Here is a 27,745-nt window from a genome sequence, read left to right on the forward strand (position 1 = left end):
CTTAAACTCACCCTTTTGGTAAGTATCTCAAAATTCCATATGCAATAACCAAGAACTATGGCAGCTCTAGAGAAACTAAACTTTGAGCTCCTGGTGGGGCTCTTCAGGCCATCATATGACATCTTAATTAGCCTCCTATCAGGTGATGGGATCTTCATCAGGTGACTGCAGTGCCAACGTGCTTTTACTGGTACCCTCAAACACATAGTTTCTTCTCTGTGGTAACCTATAGAATGTTTAGAAAGCTGTTATTTTAAGTCATTTCCTTAGCTCTGTGACCTTCTGGTGCACTACAATTCTTTGGCATCTGGTTTTGTTGTGGAAACCCTTCACACTGTGGCAAGCAGCACACAGTACCCAGTTGTCTGTGCAGGTTAGCGTTTAATGGGATGGATTAGATGGAAATCCACTGGGGCTTTTTCTGTTTGTTCTCTCTTAAGTTTGTCTCTTCTCTTATGTGGCCAAGACAGACGCTGAAATATTGACTCCATTTACTCAGAATTTCCTCTCTGGTCCTCATTAAACAAGTTTAGATTAATGAAGGAAGTCTGACACACTGCCCTCTTTTTTTATTATTATTATTTTTTTTTTTTAAGATATATTTTAGCAAGTCTGGAGATTCCAGAGCTGCTGTTCATAGTTCAGGAGAAGTACTTGACTAACAGAAGTCTGACTTGTGAACATTACCAAATCTGGAAATTTTGGAAACTGTTCAAGTAGTCATACTCCTTTTTAAGCTAGATGTTGAAAACAATACAACTATTTTCTTTATGGATTTGAGGGCAGGATTAATTTTGGGGTGATTTCCTTTATTTAGATCAGAAATACACCATCTTACATATTTTATATCCATTGTGTTTGTTCTGTAATGCCTCTTTCAAGCATTTCCACGCAAGCCAAAATGGAAAAGATTTAGCAATCAAAACCAGTGGGAGCTTCCCTTAATAGAAATGACCAGCAAGGATTTGGCAACGTATTCTGTTGATTGCACACATTCTAAACAGAGTCCAGAGGAGGCCCTTACAGCAGTCTTGGCACTGAAGCACACACAGGAGTTAAAAGGAGGCAGATTGTGTTTTTTCCATGATATGGCTTTGATATATGCATGGAAAAAGGGCACTTTGCATAGCTATTAAGACAACTTAATAACAAACATAATAAATCTAAATAGCTGTTTTTCTGCTAAGGGGTAACGTGAAGGAAAAGAAAGACTCGTGGTTGGTTTTGGCCCCTGGGTAAAGAACTGTAACAGGTTTGGACATGCACTTCATGTGATCAGGCTTCTCCGCTGAAATCTCTGACCTGTTCTGGTACAAACATGAATCACAGTCTGAGTGAGAAACTCTGCTGCAGTCCTCAGAAAAATCACAAGGTTCCTGGTAGCTTGAGATGATAATGTCCTCATTTGTGGCACTACCTGAACATTTCATGACTTCACATTTACAGTATTTTGTCATTTTTGTCACAAGTAAGGAGTTATACGTTTATGCGGGGGGGGGGGGGGGGGGTAAAGATCAATGACTTTTGAAGTATTTTTCTCTTAAAAAAAGTTGAGTATAAGATTTCTTCACATCAAGAACTAATAAGCATCTGAGATGCAGCGGTGCCTGACAGTTTGAGGTCATATTGGATGAAAGTTAGTAGAGGTGGATTCCTTTTTTTAAAATGTAGGTCACAGTGATAAAAGGCATCAGTTTTATAGTGCAGTAATCTACTTTGCAGGTTACCTTCCTGCTCAGCATTTCTGTTTCAGCTTGTACAGCTCACAGCAGAGCATTTTTTAGAGAGGGAATCACTAGCTCTAGTTTTAGCGAGAGCATTTTTCGGCTAATGATGCTACTTTGTCACATAAAACATTGAGAAGATGTAGAAGATGAGTTGTATGTAATTTGATCAAATCTCACCTTTTCCAGTTTCAAGTTTATTCAATGCTCTTCCAAGGTTTTAAAGCCCCAGCTTAATTAAACTATTGGTAGATCAGGAGACTGACCTGTGGCAGCTATTCAGTTTTCATCTTCATACAAGTTGCAGTAATTAATACAACCAGAAAAAAAGAAAAGACATACTACTTACTGCATGTTATTGGAGGATCAAAATAAGATTAAGTGTTTTTGCGTCTATGTCTATCAAAACCACAGTTTGGAGAGTTGTTTGCTTGACACATTGCTTGTTTGTTTGCAAAGCAGGAAAGAATAAAGGTTACATGTGCTACTAAACAGGAATTGGTCGCCAGCTATTGCCTTTATTTTAGCTTTTCTGACTCTTTCTCCAGTCTTTGGCTTCAAAGATCAGAGTTTCTAAGTTATACTGGAAATCTACATATAAAACCCAGATTCTGAGCCTTTTGCTCTAACAATAAGTTCATTTTTATATTATGAAGGGGGCTGATTATATTGCTAGTATTAACAGCCTATTGATGAGCACTTCTTATCAATAAGTGATTATTTTCAGCTCATAACTTCACCAGAATTCCTTTGTTTTGTATGGAAGTTGCCACTCTATGGCATCTGAATTGTTAGGACAGGGATGGTCTGGAGAAGAACTGCACATTCAAGAGACTGCATTCCATAGGGCTCCCATGACTTTTCCAGCATTAGCTGGGAGGATTATAGCAAACAAAGCAAGTAACTCTGGAAGAGAGAGGATCTTCTCCTTAATTCTGCCCAAATAAGCTGTTATGCCTCCTCTGCTGTGCCAGAGTTGTTCTGTGATTCTGGTCACATCACTTAAACCAAACTTTTCAGAGGTAGTCTGTGTTCCTCATTTTCTAGTTGCCTTACTTGGACACTGAAGCCTGATTGCAGAAGTGCTGAAAGTACTCATATCTGCAACAGAAGTCAATGAGGGCAAATATCTGGGGAAAAAAAAAAAAGTACTATACCAGTGTGTACCGACATTTCTAGTTGGGCAGGTCCTGGAGGACCTGCTGTGTCAAATAGCAAGTGAGTCTTCTAGTTGCACGACCCCCTCCTACTAGTGTTATGGGATGAAGCAAGGCATAGGATGCAGGGCCATAGAAATTGTCCAAGTATTGGACAGATTGATCTTAAGTTATAGTGTGGGCATATTCGTCTCTTGAGATAAAAACTGTGGGAAGAATTAGAAACAATCTGAGGCACAGAGAATCTAACATTCATATCTTTGATCAACATTTCTCCCGACTTCTGTTCTATATCCTTATAAGAACAGCATCTTTGTCACAAGGAGAACATTTTTCTAACCTGGCTAGACCACAGTCAGATTCCAGAAGGCTCAGCTGGACCTCCCCAGAAGCATTCATGAAATCATGACTCCCATTTTACCTTCTTGCAGACCTATGTACAGCTTGCAAAGCTAAGCCTTGCTTCAAGAAACATTTGAGCAGTTTTGAAAATGCTGTGCAGACTTACTATTTGCAGCCACATGGGCCCACTGTTAGGATGTTTTCCAAACCTGTAGGGAAAGCAGAGATCCTTCCTCAGCTGCCAGTCCTACACCCAGGTAGGTCAACAAGAGTTTGCCCTTGATGTGAATGCAAGCAGAACTAAGTTTTCACTATGCTATCTAAGGGAGTGTCTTTGGGTGCAGCCAATTGTTGGCAACACAGCGCTAAAAGTTGGTAAGAGTTGCTGTAAATACACCCAAGGGCTTAAACAGTAGTCTCATATTCTTATTTGGACGTCTAGGTAAATAGATGCATTTGGAGACTTTGCAATTCTATTTCCCTACCCTCAGGTCAGAAAACTCACATGGAGACCTGATCTCTAAGTGCACAGTGCTGAGACCCTGAGCCTGTACAAGCATTCGCACCAGTGCCCTAGCACTGCGTGGGGTTCCTTAGCCTTAAGAGCAGGGCAGGCTATGCAAGCACAACAGTGTCCAAGCCAACGTGCCTGGAAACAGCAACACAATTACGTGGTCACCTCACTTCTGGCTTTGTTTCTGGGATGTTTATTTATAGCTTAGAGTCCTCTGCATCATGCTCTTAAAAAGCGTAAGAGAGAAAGAATAAAAGACTCTGTCCTATAATCTCTCAGACCCCTTTGGTTTCAGCTTCCAATCAGGAAATCAAGAAAGGAACTAAGAAAGAAACTACAATATGGAGAACACTCTGCTTCCTCCACTACTACCACTCATTGCTTTTCTTGTGCAGAGTAGAAAACAGACTGAGGTTCCCCTCTTTTCCCCAAACCCTGCTCTATCACAGCACTCCTTTTCTTGTTACAGCACATCCTCTTGCTTTTCATCAGCTTGTTGCATCTCATCACAAATGCAGATAGCGCTGGTACTGTTTTGGATGTTGCTCTTTTACATACAGGATACATTCTTAAAAAAAGCTTTCTAGCCCTCATGGCTCTGGAGCAAAGGCTGAGAAAAGGAGCTTTTATGGAACCAAATCCATGAGACAGCTTGCTTTTCCTACTACCCTCCAAATATTCTTTTATAATCTTGCATTTTTAAGATGCCTGATCCATTACACTAGTGACTTGTCTTGGCTCACCACTCACTGTTTTTAACCCCCTCAACATCACCAAACTGCAAGGTCTGCTAACACCACAGAATTTGCCTAAAGTAAATCACACGAGTTTTAAAAAGACATCTTTTGAATACTGATATTTAAAAAAAAAAAAAACACTTCAGTTTTCATTAAAAGTAGAGGGAAAGCTTTCCACATATCCAGAGCCTCTAAGATTGGAATTTTACAAATATCACCAATTACGGTAGAGGCTTGAAGTCTGCAACCAGAACAGTTCAGGAAATCAGAACTTACTTCTACCAACAGTTGAGCGGAAGATTTGAGCAAATTGCTTCACAAGCTCAAATAGCACCAAAGGGGCCATTTTGTGCTTCCATAATCTGTTTTCTGTTATATATTTAGACGGAGAAAGCTCTGTGGCAAAGGAAATCTCTTCCCTATGTATTTGTATAGACCTTAGCTGTCTGGAACGTCTTTCCTCTAGTGGGGCCTTAAAGAACTACTACAGCATAGGATAGCAGTAATAAAAAGTCAAGTTACTTAAGTTCTACTATCTCTACAGTTAAAATCAGTCCTGTTCAGTACACCCAACCTAAAAAGACCTCATAAATCTAACTCAACATATATTCAATGAGAGTAACTAGTAACAAAAAGTGACAAAGGCAAGAAGAACCAAATAGCTGTTCTCATTTGCATTAGCTAGTTGCATGAGACATTGCTGAGGTTCCAAAGCTGCAGTCACGTAATGGGAAGAACCTACACTTCTTGGAAAGACAGTAGGGCCCCCGAACAGTTTTCTGATAGGTATAATCACATAAAGGTTAGTAGTGTGTATCATTCAATACGCAAAAGACTATGAAGAGAAACCAGACCCACTCACATAGGAAGTACTGAGCATAGAACAGTATTATTCATAACATGGGGAGGGTAGGTGGGAAGAGATGGGAGCGAGTTCATTGGACTGGTAAGAACATGCTGTCACTGAAATTAAATGGCCAAAAAAAATTAAATCTTTCTGCTTTCAGGGGCTGGCCAAGATAACTAAGTGATAAAAGAGCAGATTAACCACAATGTGTACTAGGTCTGGATTCTGAAGAACAGACTGGTAGATTATTAAATCCATTACCAGAAATCATAGCTCTTAACTATAACTCTCCTTGCTGTAGGCTCTGATAACAAGTGTCCTTTACGTTATTACACCATGGCATAGCACTGTAAATAATTTCTATAAACAACCATTTATGTTCTGAGAATACACGTACATAAATACTGCTGTACACCACTCTTACGCAGCTCAGCCTCTGACCTGGACAAATAATTATCATCAGCCCAGGCAATGCTTTCAGAGCAGCCCTTACCTTTTGCAGGAAGCAGCTTCAGGGCCCAGGCAATCCAGCCCACTGGCAATTTTTCAGAGTGCTCTGTGTAGCTCCCCGTTGAGAGCTGTTACCTTGCTGCAGAGCCCACACAGAACGTACAAGACACCATTTTCAGAGTAACTGAGAGGTTTGCTGTGAAATGCTCCTTGCAATTAGGCTGCATAGGAGAGAAGGAAGGAAGGAGGCCCAGTGTTACTTAGCCATACCAACAAGCAGCTAGGCCAACCATTCTGGAAATGATGTAGGTAAAAATCACAGAAAGACACAGAAAGAACTGAGCAGAGGAGGTAAGTGGTGATAAGCGATCTAGCCGTATAACAACAGTAGATGAAGTACTAAACAGATGTACATTAAAACAAAGCAGAAGATGTCAGAACTAAGATTGTAACCATAACACCTAATGTGTTTATAACTAAATTAATTTGCTAAGCAAATTAGCAGGCTTACTTCATGGAAGATGAAAAAATAGCTGTGCCTATCAGCTACTAATCCAAGAAAACTACTAATCTTGGAAGAGAAAATATAGAAGATGAAAACTGTCATCCTGAGCAGCTAGAAGTTTAACAATCTTCTTCCCATTACTGAGTGTAAGACCAAGCTAACCTGTGAAGTTATTTACCTCTATCTGTATCTCATGCACAAAAGTTAGCTTTCACATAGGAATACAGGTTCATTCTCACTTCTATTCAGATTAGTGCTTATAAGTAAATGCTTAGTAACACACTATTCAAGGTTTCATAATTACTGCTGTACTTTTTAAATCTTCCTTTTCTTTTTTTACCTGTAGCTCTCTCCTGAAGTCCCCCTTTCTCTTTTAATTATGTTCCTCATCAGCCATGTCTACAGCCTCATGGTTCTCATATTCAGATCTGCTAAATTGTAGGTTGGGCTAGGTGATCTTGGAGGTCTCTTCCAACCTAAATGATTCTGTGATTCTGTAAATCCTCCGTCCTGCTTTTCACTACTGAAATTTTCTCCTCCTACAGTTCTAACACTTTTAAGCCAAACCACACTGGAACATCAGTCTTAGCACAGCTACAGATCTTAAGCACTTAGGAGGCGATATGAGACCCCAAATCTGAGTCACAGCTGTGCAAGAATAAAGCAAAAAGTATATTTGGGACATGGCTTGTGTAACTGCAGGAGACACCATGCTGTTTTGAATTCTGCAGGGTATTGCTCGTGCCCATCTAAGCTCTGATGAAATACATGATGAACTGAAGCCAGATCATCATCCACCAGAACAAGTAGTACAGATAACATTAAGTATTTCTGTGGATGCTGCCACGTGCAGGTTTAGCAGCATCGCTTAACTCCACACACTGCTCTTGCTGTACTTCAAATCAGTTGGCTTTGCATATGTACCTTGGCTATTTAGATATTTTTATACTATTTCTATTGCCTACTTGCTTAGATCTCAGCATATATTTTGTCTTAGAACGATAACACCATTTTAAAAATACAAATATATATATACACACACACAATTATTAAATGCATTATCCTTTTATGTTCCTTGTGGATTCAAATTACAGAAGATAACGGCACAGCTCACAGCAAACATTAACTAAATCCTGATAACTTTCTCTGAGGACAGGAGCATGTGCTGGACAATCACTGGCTACTATCCAAGGCAAATGAGCTTTAAAGTTAGAACTTCTCGGTCAAAAATAAGAAGCAGATTAACCAGGAAAGGATTTCGATAACATGGCCTAACAGGCCAATAAAGACAGACAGCTAAGTATTTTAAAAGGAAGCATCTCTCAGCAGCTATTTTAGATTTTCCCTCATCTCTTCCTGTTTCAGGACCGCAAATATAAGGTCAAAAAGAACAAAAAATCCTGCCTCATTTCCAATAAGTACCTCAGAAACAGAGCAAATACAGCAGGAAACTTTGACTTCTTTTTCTATTTTGGGCATACCAATTAAAATGAAGAACAATTACTTTAAAGCCTCTGCTACTATTGGGTGCATATCTGTTTTCAGATAACCCTAGAGAAAGAAAAAACAAAAAGACTCCTTTTCAGAGATAATGCTTTGTTCCTGAGAAGAAACAGTATTAATTAGAGTATTAAAAAATATCCAAGGCCAAAGACACCAGACCTTGTAAAAGAATACATACTCACAGAGGAAGTGTAGTAACATAAGACCAGACACAACTCCAAGATGTTCCTTTTTTTTTTTTCTTAACCATATCAATAAACTTAAATACATACAATCTCGTTAAGTGAGATAGTCTAGGTGACTATATAATTAGAAAGCCTTACCTCTGATTCACTTCCCCACTTTCCAGAGATTGTACCATGTTGTAGCTAGCAATGGTTTTTAACATTTCCCTCAGCTCAGGAACAGAAACGTTACCTCCTTTAGGTTAAGCTTTAACCACCTGCTCTTCATCTGTGAGCTGATCTTTTCCAGGTGCAGCCCTGTGTTCTCCAGGAAAGTGGTCACATTGTCTACCATAGCAAATTGCTCACACCTGAGTCTGTATTTTCTGTTTAGTTTCCCTAGGGAACCAGGATTAGAAAGCTAATTGCTTACTTAGCTTTTCAGGTGAAAATCATGTGCTTTAAAACAACTTATATATTTAGAGTGTTCTGGAGACTTACAGTCCTGACCCTATTGTGAGTTTCAATAGCAGTAACATTTCTGTTATGACATTGAGTTATAAGAAAGACAAAGTTATTCTTTAAATATAATTTTAAAAGGGCTTTTCTTTAAGAACCTAGATGTTTGGGGAAGCTGATTCAGATCTCACAGGGAAACCTGAGCCTGTGTACTTGATAATGTGACCTTTTAAAATTAATCTACCAAGTAAGTCTGTTTAGGTTTTGGAGCTTTTCCACCTTGTCTGACTTCCTGGTACTTGTTCATACAGGTCTTGTTCTGTGAGCATGCCTGTGACTAGCTGTGACATGGCATCTTTTCTTTTAAACTAACCTTATTTTGAAATGCTTCTCATGTTTTAAATCCATCTAGACTTCCTTCTCATAAAGCTTTGGTGCCCAGTTCTCTTCTCACTTGCTTTGCTTACTTCAATGTACTTGTTTCCACAGAACTGATTAATGTTAGGTCTTGAGAGTACAGGAAGTACTGTATTTAAAAAGGAAAAACACTTCATTCAGAAGTGCTAAGTCATGAAAACCTGGACTTGGAAGGGAATGGGCAAATGCATCTTTAGACCTACATCACAGAGTGACAAATACAGGAAATGGGTCTCTGCATATGTATGTGCGTATAACCTGTATGAGATTTCAGTTCTCTTATTCAGAGGCAGAGAAAATCCTGTGTATTTCTAAGCTGCTTTCTGTAGCCTCAGTATTAATTTCAAACAAGCACATCTCTATTCCTACCCAGAGATATAGTGCACAGCATTGACATCTGAATTTACTCCTTTGCCACAGGTGAAATCAGCTCATGTGTGGACAGACATGAGGTGTTCAACAGCATGGTCTCCATTTGTGACGTGACTAAATTATATGGCGTTAAAGATAAGCATGTAATAACTCTCTGGTTTTAATAATAATAATAAAATGATTTTTCTTTGCAACTCAGTCAATGGGTTTCTTACGATTTCACTTTGTTTCTTTTGACTCCTTTTTTATTCTGGATGGAAGTCCCTTGTTTCAACACAAGAAATAGTTGCATCTTCTTATTTATAATGTTGCTTTTCTTGTACGTATGTAGGTTTTTTGGTTTTGTTTGTTAACTTTTCTCATCACTTATGATGTTTTTTGTTGAATTCTGAGGTAAATATCTTGGTGAGGTCTTATCTTATGTGGTCCTGCCACAACAGGAGCCCCCCACTGGTGTGGGGATGAATTTTTGCACTAACTTACCTCAGGTGAGCGACGCTGGCTGTTGATCTGAGGTGCTCTTCACCCTTAGCAAAGGGGAGGCTTAAGACTCGGTGAAAGGGCGTTTCGGATTATTTCGCATAACATCCGTGAGCGGCTAAACGCGGTGCTTGGCCGCGAGATGCGTCTGCGGCTGCTATTTCACGGACTTTAACCGGCGAGGACGCCAGCTCCGCCAGAAAACGACAGGAATCCCTACCCAAAATAAATAAATAAATAAATAAATAAAATAAAATAAAGATAAACCGCAGGCTACGCTCGCCGCTCCCTCCTGCGGGCAGGTGGCGGGTGCGCAGCACCCCCAACGGCCGCCCCTCAGCCTCAGCCTCAGCAACGGCCGCTCCCGCCCAACGGCCGCCCCGCTCCTCCCTCCCCGTGAGCGTCAGCGGGAATTTCCAGCCAGGAAGCCCGGCGGGCAGGGGCGGGGAGGCTGCGGCCGCTCGGCTGCCCTCGCCGCTGGGGCGAGGGGAAAGTCCGGGGAAGGGAAGCAGCGGTGAAGGAAAGGGGGGGAGGCTCCATGGCGAGGCGCTGAGGGACCCTTTTCCCTTCGCCGCCGCCGCCCCGGGGCGAAAGGGGAAGGCGGGGGCCGGAGGCACCTCCCGCTTCCTGCGGCGGAGTTCCTGCCCTGGGCGCCGGCCCTCGCCGTGCCTGCGCCGGATCGGGAAGGCGGCAGCTCGGTAAGCGGTTGGTGTGAGGTGTGGGGGGGGCTCCGAGGAGCTTTGGCCGCCTCAGGAGGGCTGAGGGGGGAGGGTGGCGCCGAGCCCCAAGCCCGCTCGGCGGAGCGGCCGGTGCTGGCTCTCGGCTGGCTTGGCTTCACCTGAAGCGAAGTTTTATACCCCGGGAGATGGGCTATTTGTTGCTTGGCCATTATCTGAGGCGCTGCTGGGGAGTTACACGCGAATAAAGCAGGAGTTGTCCCTGAGCCTTCGCTTCGGAGGCTGGAGAGCCTCGTAACTTGGCGCTGCGCTTCGCCTTCCTGCCTCAAAATGCGCCAAGTCTCTGCTAAAAGACAACGTTTTGAAAGAAATATCGATTTTAAGACTTTAAGAAGCCTGTCGTTTTTGGCGTGTTTAGTTTCGTGCGTCAGAAGTCCTCTTTTCAGAGAGAAACTGAGTATTTAGAGGGTTAACTCCCTCACCGCCCCATGCTGTGTGGCATTTAAGGTGCTACGCCACCGCTGTCAAGCTCAAAGAGCTTGAAAATACGAGGTCGAAGATACGAGGTCTTAACAGCATCTTCATTTTTATTCACGTTGAGTCCACGGGCCGCGTACTGGGAAGCTTCTGCAATAATATTGTAGTCAAAGTCTCCCATTATTTCAAAAGAGAGCCTAGCTGCCCATTCGAGGAAAGCATTAGCCCAGACGTCATTCAGAGACGTCATCCTGTCTGCAGTGTTTTGTAATCTACAGAAATGACTACAGCGTTAATTGAGAAAATGAAAGAGGAAAAAGAAGCCTGTAGCGATCCAGAGGCAGGCCCTCTGTTCTGTAAACTCTTGTGGCTGGCTAATTGGACCGACACACCTGCTGAAGTGCTGCTGTCAGGAGCTGCCACGGAGCGTTTTCAAGAGGTTGCTGTAGAGTTTTCAAGGAATCTCAGTGCCGAGATACGTGCCAGACCTGCCAGCATTTCAGGTTAAATTATTTGAAACAGAAAGAGGAAAATCCTCTTTCTTTCTCCCACCCTCTGTCCCTTTTTTTTTCCAAGAAAGATATGTCAATCAACAGTGCAGTCATTAAAATGAAATTGTTTCCTCTTGCGAGTAATGAGAGCGCTTTGAATAGAGTTAAGGTTGTAAAACTGAATGGCTTTGTTTCATTTCATGTCACGGTGGGTGTCTTTTAAAAAAAAAGATGTTGTAGCAGATAAACTGCGTAACTGCAGACGCTTCGTTCAGTCAGTGCCTTCGTGATGTTTTTGCAGTTTGTATTCTGGAATCAGAAAGTTTGCTGAAAAAGTGTGCTGGGAGAGGAAAAAAGGTAATCTTGGGAGAGGGCGAGACGGAGGGAAAGCAGAGAGCAGTACTTCATTTTTATGCATGTTATAAAATTTTCTGCCTCGCTTATTGAAAAATAGCAATTGTTCCCAATGTTGCTACGTATTTCACTTTTAAAATACATTTTTAATGATAATTGTAAATGTACTTCCTTGTTAAGGTGGCATTAGGTGATTTGAGTAGTGGGCACCTACAAATAAATGTCACTGATTTAACTTGGCTAATTAATAGATGTTTGGGGGGATTTTAATGAAAAAATAAGTTTCTCTTCTTCATCACTGCCTTTTCCTAAAAGCTTCCCATGCCACTGTCTCAGGAATACATGCAGGGTCCAAAAATAAGTGCAGCTGGGGGTTCCTGGTACCTTCTTGTCATCACTGGTGACACTGGAAGGAGAGGAATCAAGCCTGCAGGCTCATGAGTCTTAACTGTCAGGGATTCTCTCTGCTGACTGGAAAGCTAAAGTCCCCCTTACTAGTTGCATGCAAGGTAAATGTTGCATTGAAGCTGTGAAGATAGAGTGGGAAAACAATAGACGTATATATTTATGAACTTAGAGTAGGCTTTCTGGTGCAGCTGTTGTTCAGAACTTTCTGCAGTTTTCAGAGGTTCTGGTTAATTGTTTTGTGTTTTCATGGATCTCTTCAAAACCCCCTAAAATCTTCCTACCTTTTGGTGCTGTAAATGTTTGCCAACTCTTTTGTCAGACAAATACGTCTCAATTTAGGAAATTCATTTATTTAAGCAACAAAAGGAAAGCCTAAAGTTGGTTTAAGTATTTTTTTTTTTCAATGTATTGGTAGGTTTTTGTTGGCTCTCAGACACAAAATAATACAGCTGTTATAAAGCAAAGACGAGAGAAAATTTCAGGTTAAATGGTGAAAAAGAAATTCAGGTCTTGGTCACTTCTGGCTGGCACAGGGTTTTTACAAGTGGAAGTTGTGATTTGATGTCCAGTAAACAAACTGTGAATCTTTTATAAAGTTCTGCATTGATAACATCATCATTACAGCTGTCATTAATTGTGCCCTTAGGTCAGCCAGGCACTAAGTTTGCATCGAATTTTGAGTGTAGAAATAATCCAGTGGATCGTCGGCAGTGAATTCATCTAAGCAGATACTCTGCCGGAGCACTGTTGACAATTTTAGAAGTAAGGCCTTGAAAGATGTTTCAAATGATTCTGGTCTCAAGGTAAAATCCTTTGTGTAGGATTTAGGTGGAGCTGACAGACCATGTGTGGGGAGGAAGTTACTGTTGCTACTACTAGCGTTTTTTCCCCTTTCAACTTTCATGTTCTTTTGAAAAGCAGTGCCAGACTTTTTTTTTTAACTTTTTTTTTTCCCTTCATTTAAAACGCAGAACTAGCTAAGCTAAAATACTTGTGTCTTTCGTTCAGTCCTTAAAGCAATCTGTACTGGTATTGCAGATGAAGGAGGTCTGGGGGTGGTGTGTGTGTGTGTGTGTGTGTTCGTGTTTTTGGGTTCTTTGCTTTGAAAATTGTATTTATCTGTGCTTGCACACTTATGGACAAATTTTAGCACAAATAACAAAGTGAGCAGGCTTCTTCAAGTATCCTTAGTTTAGTCATTTGGTTTTTGTTGTTGTTGTTGTTACATTATAGCCTACTGTAGAAAATGAGGGCTGGAGGAGTTCTGTTTTGTTGTAAAACACAAACCTGATAAGCCTTAGTGACCACTTCGCAGCTGGAGATTCGAGCCAAAAGGAAAGCAGAATTGGGACCTTTCCAAGGCAGGGCTCTCAGGCATAACTGCAGTGGTGCTGCCCTCGGTTTTACCTCAGTGGTTCTGCCTGCTGTGTCGCTTAGTTCATGGACCATTTCTGCCATGGTGCGTTTTCAGGGCCTGTTTGTAACCAAAGGGATGCTGAGAACTCCTTAACTTGCTTTGGTAATTGCAGTGGTAACAGCCCGTGCTATTTTCTGAGCCCTCTTTTGCAGCTGTTGGTCTTTAAATGTGGGACTGTGTCTTCAGTAAGACGCCAGAACCCATATGAAAATATCTGGTGATGCTGCAAACCTTCTGTGAACCAGACCTCTGAGATCCTGGCTGTACTGGTTACCTAGCTTCTGAGAAACACTGCTCTGCTCTCCCCAGAAAGGAAAAGGTTTGCCCTTCAATACTGATGATTCATTGCACTTCAGGCTTATGAAGTGGGTGCGTATGTGCTCTTGAAGTTAGAACTTGACTTAGGTGAACAGTTTTGTATGCACTAGAGCTATTTCTAAAGAACATTCAGTGGTTCTTTTTAATCTGTAGCAAACAGTAACAGCATTTTAACATGATTTTTAGGTTAGTTCAAGTAACTTTACCGCCCTGTGTGGCTGAAATACGGTGTAGGTAGAGTTGTTTTGTGTCGAACCTCACTGGTTTTACATATACTTAGCATTATACATATGTGACAAACAAACTCTGCTGTATTTGAATACTGTTTATTCCTTTGGTTTAAATTGCTTTGAATATGTTTTAATAAAAACATTCTAATGTTATTCTAACACTGTCCTAAAAAAACAGTTTGTGTTTAGGGTATCATCGTTTCCTCTTGTCATGTTAGTTTGCTACTAAAGTAAATGATTAAAATACTTCTGGAAAAAAAGAAAAAAAAGTCATAAAGATACTTAATAAAAGAGCCATTCACATAGACCAGTTAGTATTTGCCAAATACAGTTCCTCACACTATCCTTTTTTCTTTAAATATAGGGTCATCTGGGTCAATAATTCTCACTCTGGATTTCCTACAGTAATTCTACACCAAAATTTTCTGATTCGAAGCATCACACTCATTTGAAATCGTAATTCCTGTGCTCATTTTCATCTCCTAAGCATTTGGCAGTTTTTATCCTGTTGCCCAATAATACATCTTTGAAAATATTTTTAAAAATTAAGTTTTTAATTGAGAAAATGCACGCAACTCCCAGGTCCCACCCAGGAAATAATAAGGAACAGGAAATAATAAGCAGACCTAATTAATAACAAGAGGAGGCAATGTGGGCTAGAGGAAAAAAACCACAGGTCCTGTAGTGTCCTTTTGTGTTAGGTAATGTTGCTGCAACAGTCTACAGATAAATCCGCAGAGGAAAGCAGTGTCTGTGATTAACAACAAAGCAAAAAGCCTCTGCACAAACCTTTTCTCACTACTGACAGCTTATACTGAAATGTGTATTCCTGGCTTATACCTCTGTATATTAGCTGAAGGGAAATAAGCAATACAGCTTACAAGTGCTGCTTTGGCAGAAATTGATGAACATTGATGATTTTTACACTGAGAACAGTTCCCTCAGAACAGCCTGCCCACCCCCAGTGTTGAAGCAGTAGGTGGGAGAAGAAATATTAGTAATTTTGTAACATTAAAAGAAAACTTCAAATTTAAGTTCATTTTGTTGACTTAAAATCCATTTAAAAAAAAAAAAACTAATTGTTTGGGCTTATTGTCAACACCAGCAAGCCAGCAATTACTTTGACAGGTTTTAAAATACTTTTTCTTTCCTGTCTGTTTGACATCTGTACCAATAATGTAAGTGAAAGTATGCCTGATGTTCCCATAGTATTTTGGTTCTGTTTCCTTGGCATGTTGCAGAACCCTATAGCTGTTAATCACCCCTGGTTTTGAATAATCCAGGGGATTGCTTTTCTGTAGCACACTTTTTTTTTTTTCCTCTTCTGGAAAAATGTGTAGATGTCTACAGCTTGCATTTTCCCTATTTTTCATGCATGTGCCTCAAGACATTATTCATCTACATGACAAATATTTGGTCCACTCTTAACCTTCGCCCAGGGACTTCAGGAACAGTATGACTTATTCTCATGGAGGCAAACAAAACAAGTAGTTGAGAATGTAAATAAAATAACCATTGATAAAACCTTTTTTTTTTTTTTATGAAGATTTTGCTTTATTGGGAGGGGCTCTTCCCCCTTCTTTTTCTCTCCCTCCCCAGCTCCCCCATGCTCACCCCTTGGAAACTCTTTTTCTGCAGCAGTGCTGAAGAGCAAGGCGCTGGTAGCTAACAGCTGTCGGAGCCTAGCTGTGTAGACCTGCTTTAAGCAGGTTTGGACAATACGCGCTCAGAATGCCAGCAACTGCTTGGAATCCCGCCTGTGCAATATTGCTGCTGTTGTTACATTGCTTTTAGCTGAAATAAATCCCATTTTTGTTAAGAGAAGCATATTTATTCAGCCTTAAAGGTTTAAAGTGATTAGAAGAACATACGTGGCTTAAGCTATGAAAAATAAAGCTCGTTCACATAACTGATGCGGGTTCATGGCCCCACTCTCAGAAGTGTTAGAAGACCTGTGTGTATGTACAGGCCACAAGGCTGTGCAGAGGCAGAAGACAGCAGGTCTCAAACTTCCTTTCCTCAACCCCACCCCGTGCTTCTCTAAGGCTATGTTCTACCCCAAAGGCTTTTGCCCTTGAGCTATGCCCCCGGGGGTTGTATTTTTGGGGAAAATGCTGGGTTACAAGGGAAATAAGCTAGGAGGAGGTGTCCGGGAGCTTGGAGGAGGCAGCACCCCTGCTCTAAGGCAGCGCAGCAATGAAGGCTTGAGATCAGTATCTCTGGTCTGTCCGAGCGGCCTGCTCTTGCTCTAGCCAAAATCATCTCACTGCAGCTCTTGTCCTGGTTCCAGCCCTCTCCCAGCAGCTTGCAGTGTCTGTATTGTGCAATACATTCCCTACGTCTCCGTCTGGGAAGCGCAGGGCTGAATGCAGATGGGTTTGCAGCTGATAGAAAAGTGAGGCTCAAGGATCCATTTAGTTAGTACTAAAAGAAAGGAATAGAGAGGTGAACAAAACCAGGTGAATAGAGAATGTGTAGTGTGGTGGTTAGTGCTTCTACCTCAGTATTTCAGAATTGCTTTGAGATTTCAGAAAACTTGATGCCTCGTAAAAACACAGTTCTCTGCCATCATTGTCTGCTGTGTTTCATTGTCCTGATGTAGCACAAATATACTCATGACATAACGCACATCAAACACAAAGGTCTTTGCCTCTCCTTCATCCTTATTTTTGTCTATTTTGCATAAACAAAACAAACAGGCTAAGAGCACAACCACCATGAATTTTCATTGTGTCCAGCTGAAGTTTATTTATATATAAATATATATATAAACAGGTAAATTACAATGAAAGCCAAATTAAAGAGAAAAAACACGCTGCTAGAAAATGTGCAGAAGGAACTGTGCTTTCAATATATCACATCAGTTAAGTGTAATAGTTGAATTTCTCTTGTTCTGAGGCTTTTGCCTTCTGAATCCCAGCCTTAAAAGGTGAGGTGTTCTTAGGAGATAGGTGTTTTTCAACATAGAAGTTTCTTTACACTGTCAGGCTAATTCCAGCTCAGGACTGTAACAATCTCTGAGTATTAAAGATCATGGTCTGCTAACACACACACCTTCAGTCTGCCTTTTACAGACTATTTTATTAACTCCTACCCTGTTAATCTGATCGGTGCTATAACCAAACCCTCTTCCATAAAATATTAATCTGTCCTGAACTCAATCTTTATGATGAACTAATTAAAAAAATAAAGGGCAAGTTTTAGAAAGAATGAGTTGATGCTTTATATTTTAAAACACGTCAGGCAAATACCTTAATGCCAGTCTTTTGCGTTCGTTTTCTGAGGTTATAATAGGTATTACATCACATCAGTTTTTATACTTTTATTTTGGTTGGTTGGCTCTAAGTACAGAGAATTTGAGAGCTGAGTGGTTGTTAAAAGAGTTTTCACCAGGCATCACCCTCTTATGATGAGGCAAGTCTTTGTGGGATAGAGATATTGGTGAACCTTCATCCTTTGTTTCTGCAAACTGATTAAAGAAAAAATAAATTCAGACTCAAAGAACATAGGTGAAAAGTAGAGACCTGCTTACCATGTCTCTTTGAAGGTCTGGGAAAGGAAGCATATATCTTTTTTTTTTTTTTTCTGGTCCCATGTGAAGTGTTAGCTTCAAGTGTAAGTTCACGAGCACACTTCAAAATACGACTGTTCAGATTTGGGAGACTAAACCTCAAGTTTCCTTTGGGGCTGGGAGCTGGGGGGTGTTGCAGGTATTTAGGGTAATATTCAAATGATTTTATTTCCTGTTGGGAGGACTAAGAAATCGTCCCAAACTGTTAGTGTATAGACTGTTCAAGTTCTATCCCAGCTAGTGTTAGGAGGACAAAGGTAGAAAGAAAAAAGAATGAGATCTGAAGTTAGTTTTTTAACAGGCATGCAGCTGCTGGGCAAGATGAGTGGAAATGTTTTCTGAAATAACTGGACTGTTAGTATCTGGATCAGACATTGGAGTTTTATTCCTCGTTGACAAAGAACTTGTCTGTGCAAAGGTAGTAGGGGAAATGTCCCGTTCTGTGTTTGTAGGTTGAATATTGGCATCAAAGAGGAAAATGGTTTACCTTATTGGAAAATTTAGGCTGGAAAGTTGAAGAGAAACAACAGAGGGAAAGACCTGGCCTCCAAATAATCAGGGTGCTAACAAAAGTTGGTCGAGAAACCTATCTTACTTTATTTATTTGGGGGAAAAAGGTAGTTACCACGGTGGACGTTGGAGAACAGCAGAGAAGGGCCCTGAAATCAAATGATGGAGATAAGTAGAAATGAGGAATCACATTCCTGGATGAGAGCGTTCCCACATGAATTATGGTATTTCCAATGTAAATGCCTGATCCATATGAGGCTTTAAAACAAATATGCTGAAAACAGTAAATGTTCTCCCAACTGTGGCTACTTGTGCCTGGTGCTGTGCAGTTATTAACGAGGAGCAGTGAGGCCAAGGAGCTGCCATTATGTTCTCCTGGTCGGCTGGTTACATTGCTGCAATCCCATCAGCTTCCATATATGTATATGTACATGTATCTTCCTGGTTTTATTTTTTATTATTATTTTTTATTTTCTCTTTCTAACCTTTTTCAGAAGAAAAAGAGCCACTTTGGGGATAAAGGAAAAGTGCACACAAATGCCTACGCATAATTTAAATTCCCTCTGCAAGCCCAGCTGTGTGGTTTTGAACAAATTCAGCTGGATATTAGGGTTTCCCATCGTGCTAGGGGCTACCTGAGGTTCTTTAACCCATCGTTGAATAGTCACGCTAAAAGTACAGCGAGTCGAAACATTGAGTTTCCTGGGCCCCATTATCTGAAAGACTTCAGAGGATCTCCAGGGTGGAGAATGTTGCGGTTGGTTGTGGTCTGCAGGTGGAGGGGTATTTTTTTGAATGTAGATTCGAGTTCACAGTGTAGTTTTGGGGAACTGGAGATTATGAGGGGACGAGGCATATATGGCAAGATGAACTTCCACAAAACAATTTTAATCCAGGTCATCTTCAAATGAGAGAGATGTGGTTTTGACCTGACTTTTCTAAGGTGCGTATAGCTTGGATAAAAACAATCTCTGAGCCACGGTACGGCCCATGTAGCTCTGTGCATAAGGAGAGTGAACACAGCTACTCATGGCAGATGCTAATCTTATCACTTCATGCACGTGGAGAAGGTGTGTAGAAATTCACACAGTAAGGGAAGAGGGCAATTAAAAATTATACTGTTTGTGTTAAGCTCTGCCTATAACGTTTGGGTCTGATTCTCTTTCTTTTTTTATCACATTACTGACACTTCCTAGATTTACTTTGTGTTTGTTTTATTTATTTTTTTGTTTGGTTGGTTGGTTTGTTTTTTCGCAAGAAGAGGAAGGTTAGGGATTTGATAACTAAATAAATCTGAAGCAAAAAATGCTAACTTGGAGGCAGTACTCCTGGAACTTTTTTGTCATTTGGCTTTCTAAGAGGACAAAGCGTGGAATGAAACAGAGAGTGCTCTCAGTCATTTAGAGGGGTCATTTTAAACTGCTGGGTTAATTTTTGTCTAGGCCCTGCAACGGCACTCGAGTGTCAGTTTACATACACAAAGCCATATATTTGCACATCTAAATCATCTCATGTTTATATTAAACTGGCTTAGCAGTCATGCCAGGGAGAATGTCTTTAACCTTTCCCCGAAGCGTTGCAGCTGACTGCTGAACACAAACGAGCTTAAGTAAGAGACACCTGTGCTTTTGGTGCCAGAGAGATTGGGCTTAATATCTCGTTACAAACTCCTTACTACATACCTACAGCAGCTGGGCACTATGCAGGTACCTAACTGCTGCTTCTCATCTCCAGTGACTCTGCAGTTTTGCTCTTGGGCTGTTGTTGTTCACTGCATTAGCAAAAAAAAAAAAAAAAAAAAAACAGAAATGACAGTTTTGATCAGATGAATTTTGAAGGACAGGTTCTGACAGACATAGGTGTCATTTCTGCCTGAATTTTGGCATCAGGTTTTCAGAAAATACTGCCTCTGCGGTATTTTTCCTCTTTGAAGCCACGTAGCACATTGGTGTAAATGTGTAAATATGACCAGGAAGCAGAGCAGGTGTGCAAACCTTCCCCCACAGGCTTCTGCTGGACCGGGAGCGAGGCAGTCCGAGAAACCAGAAGAAGGCAGAGATGGTGGCGTATGTTGTGAAATCTGTCCTGCTGGGTTTACAGTTAAAGTTGGGAGATGCTTTGTTTGAAAGTTTTGCAAAGAAACATGCAATCGGTAATCTGGGAAGTGGGCAGATGCTATTGATCTTGGCTCCTCAGAAGCTATTTCCTGAACACGTGTAATTGCTGATATCTAGGTATTTTAGGTATTTTGAAACAGTTTTGCTTATGTGACCCATGAAACAGCGATTAAATATGAGAGATCACAAAACAAGGCTTTTAGGGCCAGTGTTTATTCTCTTGTGCAGAAGAGATCCAGCATTTGCATTCATTACCTATCAGTGTGCATCAGTGGGTATACCCTGACACTTCCTAAAAAATGTTGGCTGTTGAGGTCCTCAGGTTATTTACCGTAACATCTACAGCTTTGATCGGGAAGTGTTTGCCAAAAACTGAATTACGGATTCAGTGATTTCAATAACTTGTCACTTGGTGATAAGCAATATATTTGTTTGTTTCTTTTATGGAACTGATGAAACTCATGAAACTCATCTTAGTAAGGTTCATTCTGTACTGCAGGCTTCATTACAAATGCCTTGGATGTTAATTTTTTTCTAAACAGATTGCTAATAATAGCAAATATTGCTAATAATAGCAAATTATTCACGAAAATAATGCTGTGCATAATGTGCTTCTGAAGCCAGGTGGTTGACTGGTGTTTATATTGCTGAAGTCCTGATGTATTAGGTAATGAGGTACAGCATGGGTGACTGGCTGCTTCTTATATCTGCTAACCATTTTTGGCTGAAATCTTATGATCAAATATTTAATGTTTACTCAAATACTGCAACTGAGTATTATCTAGTAGATATTTCTGCCTAAACTTGAATTATAAATGAGCAAGCACATCTATATTCTAGGTTCAAAAATACTTCTGCCTTCACAGACCTCTTTGCTGGAAGTCATCTATGTATTAAGTGCCTCTTATTTCACCATTTAAAATTTTCTTCTGTTTTCTGCTTGTGTGGGATGGGTGGCTCTGTGTTGTCTTTGGAGCTTTGTCTCTGTCAAAGTGAAGTACCTAAGTATTCCACTTATCTTCTTGATAGTTGCCTTTCTAATTCCTGTAGAGGGTACGTGGTGACTCAGTTTTTCTGTACGGGTTTACTGCTTGCTTGCTACTCTCTTCCGCAGGGCTGTAGGTTTTCACAGGTTGCTTTGCTTTGCTGGAAAACGTGGTTCATGTTCACTGTAGTGGAATGTGAGAGCTAGCAACACACTTGTATCTTTTATTAGTTTTTACCCTTATTTAGGGTGTCTGCATGCACACAGACATGAGTCTCCTGACATCGTCACTATGGTTATTTTCAGATATGCCCTTGGAGAGCCCTTTTCAGTAAGATCAACACAAATGAAATTGTGATTCTTTCAATAATATTTACACACAGGGAAATAACACTTATCTTTTATAATAGACCTAGAAAATTCCTAAGAAAAAATCTAGGTTCTGCTACTGGCTTGCCATTATGTCCCCTGGAAAGATAAGGCAGGCTACAATTTCCCACTGGTCCAGCAAGACCCGTGAGAGGAGGGTTATGTACGTTGCACAGTCATAATTATCACTGTCAGCACTAAGGATTTTTTGGTGCCAAGCACTTGTGGACCTCAGGAAATAAAGGTGTTAAAATTAGTCAATGTTTGACTCTTTTTTTTTTATTTAAAGAAAAAGATGCTGAATGCTCTTTCTTGGGGATCCGAATCTTGTATTTAGCAGTACTTTACAAGAAACAATTCATTAATGCTCTGATGTTGTCTTATTGTATAAAAATGCAGAATGCTGTTTTTGCTGAACTATGATGATGATTCTGCCTGAACTCCAACAAAAGAATAGCCAGGGTAAAGACAGAAACAAATTAATTCCTGATTTAAATGAAGTTGCAGTAAATGTTGACTTCGGGACTTTGATGCCAGGAGTTTTGAGTTGCTTGGCAGAAGGCAATGGAAGACCCTCTCTGTAGCATCTCTTGTCCCTAACCCTTGCAAATACTGGGGAATTTTAGGGGTATTTTAGAAATCATTAATGTTGTAGGTAGATCAGGATGGGTCAGAGATGGACCTTGTAGCTCTAACAGTTTTCATCCTTCTCAATTGCTCCACTGTGAAAAAAAAATGAGAGTTCTGAACATTCTTCTTGTGTTTTTATGTTTTAGGACTTAAAATGGCAGGAGAAGATCCCTACATTATGGGAGTGTCAGATCCCCAAGTAAGTGTATTATCTTTGTGTATTTTCAGTATCCCTGTATTCTGTTCTAGCTTTCTGTGTTGCCTTCCTGTTGTGCTGTCCTGTCATTTCCTAGACCTCAAAACGTGTAAATTTAAATGCATTCAGCTATTGGCAGAAATCAGATTTGAGGGGAATCTTGCTTTTATTTTTTTCTCTAAGCTGGCCTTTACATGATCTGTGAAGTACCTTATCACCGGTGAAATGGCTAAAGTGAGAAGGAAAGCCAGGCCTGTTTGCAAGAAGCAGTTGAAAACCATGCTCATTTCCATGCCCTGTCTGCCTGGGACACTTGCTCTGAAATTCTTTCTGTTGTGGGCATTGGACATGATCTGAAAATGAGGCCCCTTATGCCCTAAAAAGCCGCTTTATATCATTTTTGGTGAGATTTGCATTCATATTGATGACTAAAATGTCCCTTCACTTGCACAGATCAGAAGGTCTGGCTCTTCAGCCACTCTTCCAGATCTTATTAGGTCATTTTGTGATTTAATTGTGAGAATTTTATCAGGATGAATAACAGATCATTTCTCCTCACCTTAATTTCCAAAAATAGATGATTTTCTCTTTTGTGCTTGCTCCGCTTTAGAAGATTTATACTTGACAACATTTCAGTGGATTAAGACATGTCTGTGTTCAAAACAAAAATTGCGATTTAGCCAGGGCATACTGTGTTCTTGCATTAGAGTTTGTAAATATATTTGAATAAGGAATGTAGTCTGGTGGGGTTTTATCACAGAAGTTGAAATGAAAACTCACATGGCTCTGAACGAGGCCCTTGCGCAAGACATCTAAGGTCACGTTTTCAGAATTTGGCCTCGAAGATCTTCTGAACAAACAGCTGTTAGTGCATGTAAGTAAAATGCATGCTTAGAAATTGTGCTGAGCTCAGTGCAGTCATGTAATATAAGTGAAATTTTGTCCCTACCATCAACTTTGCTGGCACTGCTCTTGCCAGCAGAAATAAACTAGATACAAAATGTTTACTTATTGGAGCCAGAATATTTGCAGCGAACTTTGAAGTTCTTTGCTGAAAGTTACTTTATGAAATTGTTTATGTGTGTAGTAATGAAGAGTATACTCTTTTTCAATATAGATGTTTGCAATGGACCAGTTCATGGGAATGAATACAATATTTAATAATACGGGTTACATTACTTCAGACTTACCACTACGAACAGGTAGGAACTGCTGCGATCGGATTGTGCTATTTTCATGCTGTTTCTTCCAGTTTTGTTTTTCTTTTGTGTGGAGTTCTTGTCAGAGATTGCTTTGTTTACACTATTGTATTTCTTAATACTATGTACAAAGTTGTCAACCAGACTAATGTTGGATTGACTTCGTATTAAACCTTCGAGCATCTCTTACGTACCCTCATGAAAGTTTCAAGAGTGAGACAAAGTGATTTTCATTTGACTTGTACAGAAACTGAAAGTTTCAATCAGTTAAACGATTTGAGTGACCAAAGAGCTTTGAGTGACCTCTTAATTTATTTTTTTAATTTGCATCATCAGTGACCTCTAATGTTTGCATTGCCAGTTTGCAGAGTACAATATGTACTTTTTTTCCCTCTCGAACGTTTTTTGTAATAATTCTTAAGGTGCTTGTTTTTCACTAATAAAAAGTAGAGTGTATTCAACTTCCTGTATCATTCGAATGTGTTTTTCCTTCTCGGTGACTTCTCTGTTTCCTGTACTGTGGCTGTCTGGTATTAAAAGTACCTGACAACTTCCTGAATAATAACACCAGTTTGAAAGTTCAGAGTCAAATTTTGCAACCGAACACTGAAAATAACCAAATAGTGTTCTGCAAAAGTCTGATATGCAGTTCTTCTAGTATGGTTCCAGAACAAGAATATCAAATATGTGTGTTATATCTCAGCCAGTATTAGCTGCTTGGTCAATTTAGGTCTGGTTTTGCATATTAAATTTCTTTATTAATTTTGCTTGAATTTAGAAAATCATGTGTTTCTCCCGCTTTATTTATTAAAATGGCTGATTGCAAAGGAGATGGGAATTAAAAATCTATTTATATGAGTTTTTGCTTGATTTACCATCTGCAGTATAGTTATTAATGTCTTTTAACATTGCAACTTTCTCTTGCTGATTTGACCTGTTTGAGTCGGTTGTGTAAGGATGTAGGTAGTATCTTCTATATTGCATATGGCTTTGTTTTGTTGAAAGAGCAAATCCCTTTTGTGTTTTTGCTTTTTTTTTTTTTAATATATTGGATACACTTGACAGCAGTGAAGGTGTAAAGGGTAGAATGAAATAAACAATTAGCCTTTTACTTCATAAGTAAAATTCCACTTCAACATAAAAATAAATGCTGATTGAAAAATAAAGGCATGTTTACTGTTTTAGTGCTTCCTGGTTTAAACCATACTTCAAGTTTTCTTGACTGAACATTAGCGAGGAAGGATCAAGAAACACATATGGTACAGATAATTTTGTTTCAAGATAAAAATGTTCCGATGAGCAAAGCTCTTGACAAATATGGACAGGCATCCAGCAAATGAATGTTGCAATCATTTGTTTGCAGTTTTTATTAAGGCAGTATAATTGTACAGTAAGATTCATCTGTGTAAGATTAAAGGGCTTGTAAGTTATGTACCAAGGGCTTTTTTTTTTTCCCTGTTCTGCCAGAGTTTCTAAGGAACGAATAAGGTTATTGGAATTCTGATTTCCCCAGAATGATATCTTTTTTACACATACTATGTAAGCTTACCTTGTACTCTTCATGCCAGGTTCATTCCATACAAATTATTCAGGTATATAAAACTGATTTTCAGATATCTGTGTCCTGTCTAAACTAGAAAACAGCTGTTTTTGAAGTCATGTTGGGAAGTCAAGAATTCACTGGGATCTAGACTCACAGAAACTCTTTTAAGTCTAAGTCTAGCTGTGTCCTTTATTCACAAAATTACTTAGAAACTGCCTTTTTTTCTTTTTTTTTTTTTTTTTACGGCACTGCTCTTGTCTGCTGCTGAAATATAGGTGGCACATTCCCGGTGTACAAAATGGGGTTTAATTAAGAAGTGTGGATTTCAAATTATTACAAACAAAGGCTCGATCATAAATTTCAGAAAAGGTTGTTAATTCAATGCTGTCTAATGATTTTTTTTCTTGAGTATTATCACTATAATACTTACTTCCTCCCCTGCTTGAAACTATGGTGTATTGATAGCTAGCTCTTTAGTTATAATGTAATATAATAATTTATATATTATGTTCTGGTTGTTTCGAAGCAGGAACTAGTTATTTCTTTCTATACAACAAGACCAGTTACAAATTCAAGTGGGATTTTCCAAAAGTACTTCCAGTCAAGATACAGAGAAGGTGAAACAAGCGTTCTAAAAAGGATTTTTGTTTAGTACAATTGGATGATTTAAACACAAAGATCCAAGGACATTAATTATTGCTCATGATTTGGTGTGGTGCCTACATCTTTCAATCTCTACGTTCACAAATGCGCATTGTCAGACGTATTGCATTGGCAGGCAGTTTCAATGTATAACTGAATTGCCGTGTCACGCCAGTGTAGGTGAATCAACAAACAGCTGGGGAATTTGGGGACTTTCTAATGGTAGATGTTCTGCTGTTACATTAATATTTACAGTAATACTGGAAAACCTTTGAGGCGATGGGGCAAGGATTTTCTCTTTGCATTTGTCAGTGCTCAAATCTCTCTACCCACTTTTTTCTCTGTCTCACGTATATCAGTTTTAAGTGAAAATTACAGTCAGTGCTTGGTTATTTGGGCTCTAAACCTGTAGTAGGTAGTTACTTGGTTCAAGTTCTACATTTATATTTAAAACTAGAAGGAGAAGTGGTCTCTGTGTACCTCGGGAGAAAAAGAGGTTATATTTATAACAACTACCGGAATAGCACAAGCTGTAGGACCGAGCTGTGCGTTTAAAATACCCCCAGTAGCAGGCATGGTGTGGCATGAAGTCAGCAGGTTCTTTGGCTCCTTGGGAAGCATCCTGCCTTTGAGAGTCAGGTACTAACCCTTGATGGTGTAGGGGATGGAAAGAGCATTATCTGCAGCATGTGTTAAGGCTGTGTAAAAGCAGATATGCAGCAGTCTGATGTCCACTGTGTAGTGGAGGGATAAAGTGGGGCCTGAAATTGGAGAGGACATGGGCGGGAACTCTTAGCAAAGTATTTTATAATTTTAGGTGTTTCTTTCTTACTCCTGATTATACAAGACCATCTACAACCATATTGCAGAGTACTCAGGCCGGGGGGGAGAGATAGGGGTGTTTGGGGGAACTGGTCACTTATTTTGTTTGTTACGGGCTCCCATCTAACTAGTCATTGACACTCAGTTGTTATTTGTTTTTTGTTTTTTTTTTTTTTGTTTTGTTTTTTCTTTTTTTTTTTTTTAATTTTTTTTCCAGTCAGACTAAGCCTGTGAAGTTGAAGCAGGACCATCAGCAGCTGAAAAGGCTGCTCAAATTATGTTTTCTTGTATTATCTAACCTCCTCTACCCAACATTCTGCAATGCTTGCTGTTGAGAACTGGGAAAGGTATAGAAGGATAAAGCATGCCCTTTAAAAAAAAAAAAAAAAAAGAAGAAGAAGAAGAAGAAACTTTATTTTGTATTTTCTCAAAGAAAAAGTTATTCTTAGTGGGAGATTCAGGGAAGCCTGACCATCAGCAAAAATGAGATGGGTGTTCATTTCCCGGTGCCACGGCAGCAGCCCTAGTCTTCATAAGCACGGGCAGAATTGCCTACAGCTTTTGTTTTTTTTTTTTCTAGATCTTCTGAAGAGTGAAATGGGGGAGGAAACGGGTTAAGCAAAGCCCATGTGCTGCTTTCTTTAAACATCTTGCTTTAAATATCACACTTTAAATTCTGCAGAGCCTTCCTGTAAGGGTAGATCCCTGAGGGGGAGGATTTATGAATCACAGAATGGTTTGGGTCGGAAGGGACCTTAAAGACCATCTCATTCCAACCCCTGCCGTGGGCAGGGACACCTCCCACCACACCAGGTTGCTCAAAGCCCCATCCAGCCTGGCCTTGAATGCCTCCAGGGATGGAGTGTCCTGGTTTTGGCTGATACAGAGTTAATTTTCCTAATCTTCCTAGTAGCTGATATGTTGCCACATTTGGGATTTAGGATGAGAATAATGCTGATAACGCATCAATGTTTTTAGCTGTTGCTGAGCAGTGCTTACACTGAGTCAGGGATTTTTGGCTTCTCATACTGCCCTGCCAGCGAGGAGGCTGGGGGTACACATAGCATCATGTTGAAAATAAAACTGGGGGAAATGGCTGGGGGGAGGTGGATGCTGCT

General features: G+C 40.0%; 2 protein-coding genes across 5 annotated transcripts in view; one reads left to right on the forward strand and one right to left on the reverse strand.

Moving 5' to 3' along the window:
• SLC39A8 (solute carrier family 39 member 8) overlaps positions 1-9,990 on the reverse strand; it is a 63,725-nt gene extending 53,735 nt beyond the window's left edge. Inside the window, exons 1-2 of one of the 3 annotated variants that reach the window (XM_068681843.1) lie at positions 8,103-8,245; positions 5,815-5,992 (exon numbers count right to left, since the gene is read on the reverse strand). The gene's annotated coding sequence lies outside the window, so the exon portion shown is untranslated. Of the gene's footprint in view, positions 1-5,814; positions 5,993-8,102; positions 8,246-9,674 lie in introns of those variants that run through there. The other 2 variants (XM_068681845.1, XM_068681844.1) reach the window with 2 other exon arrangements.
• Positions 9,991-10,110: 120 nt separating this feature from the next.
• The window catches only part of NFKB1 (nuclear factor kappa B subunit 1), a 56,040-nt gene continuing 38,405 nt past the window's right edge, over positions 10,111-27,745 (forward strand). Inside the window, exons 1-3 of one of the 2 annotated variants that reach the window (XM_068681832.1) lie at positions 10,111-10,369; positions 22,372-22,424; positions 23,539-23,623. In XM_068681832.1, coding sequence (XP_068537933.1) covers positions 22,380-22,424; positions 23,539-23,623 — 130 coding nt within the window. In that variant the 5' untranslated portion in view covers positions 10,111-10,369; positions 22,372-22,379. Of the gene's footprint in view, positions 10,370-22,371; positions 22,425-23,538; positions 23,624-27,745 lie in introns of those variants that run through there. The other variant, XM_068681831.1, reaches the window with a different exon arrangement.

Source organism: Anas acuta, chromosome 4 (assembly GCF_963932015.1).
Source record: "Anas acuta chromosome 4, bAnaAcu1.1, whole genome shotgun sequence".
Lineage (NCBI taxonomy): Eukaryota > Metazoa > Chordata > Aves > Anseriformes > Anatidae > Anas > Anas acuta.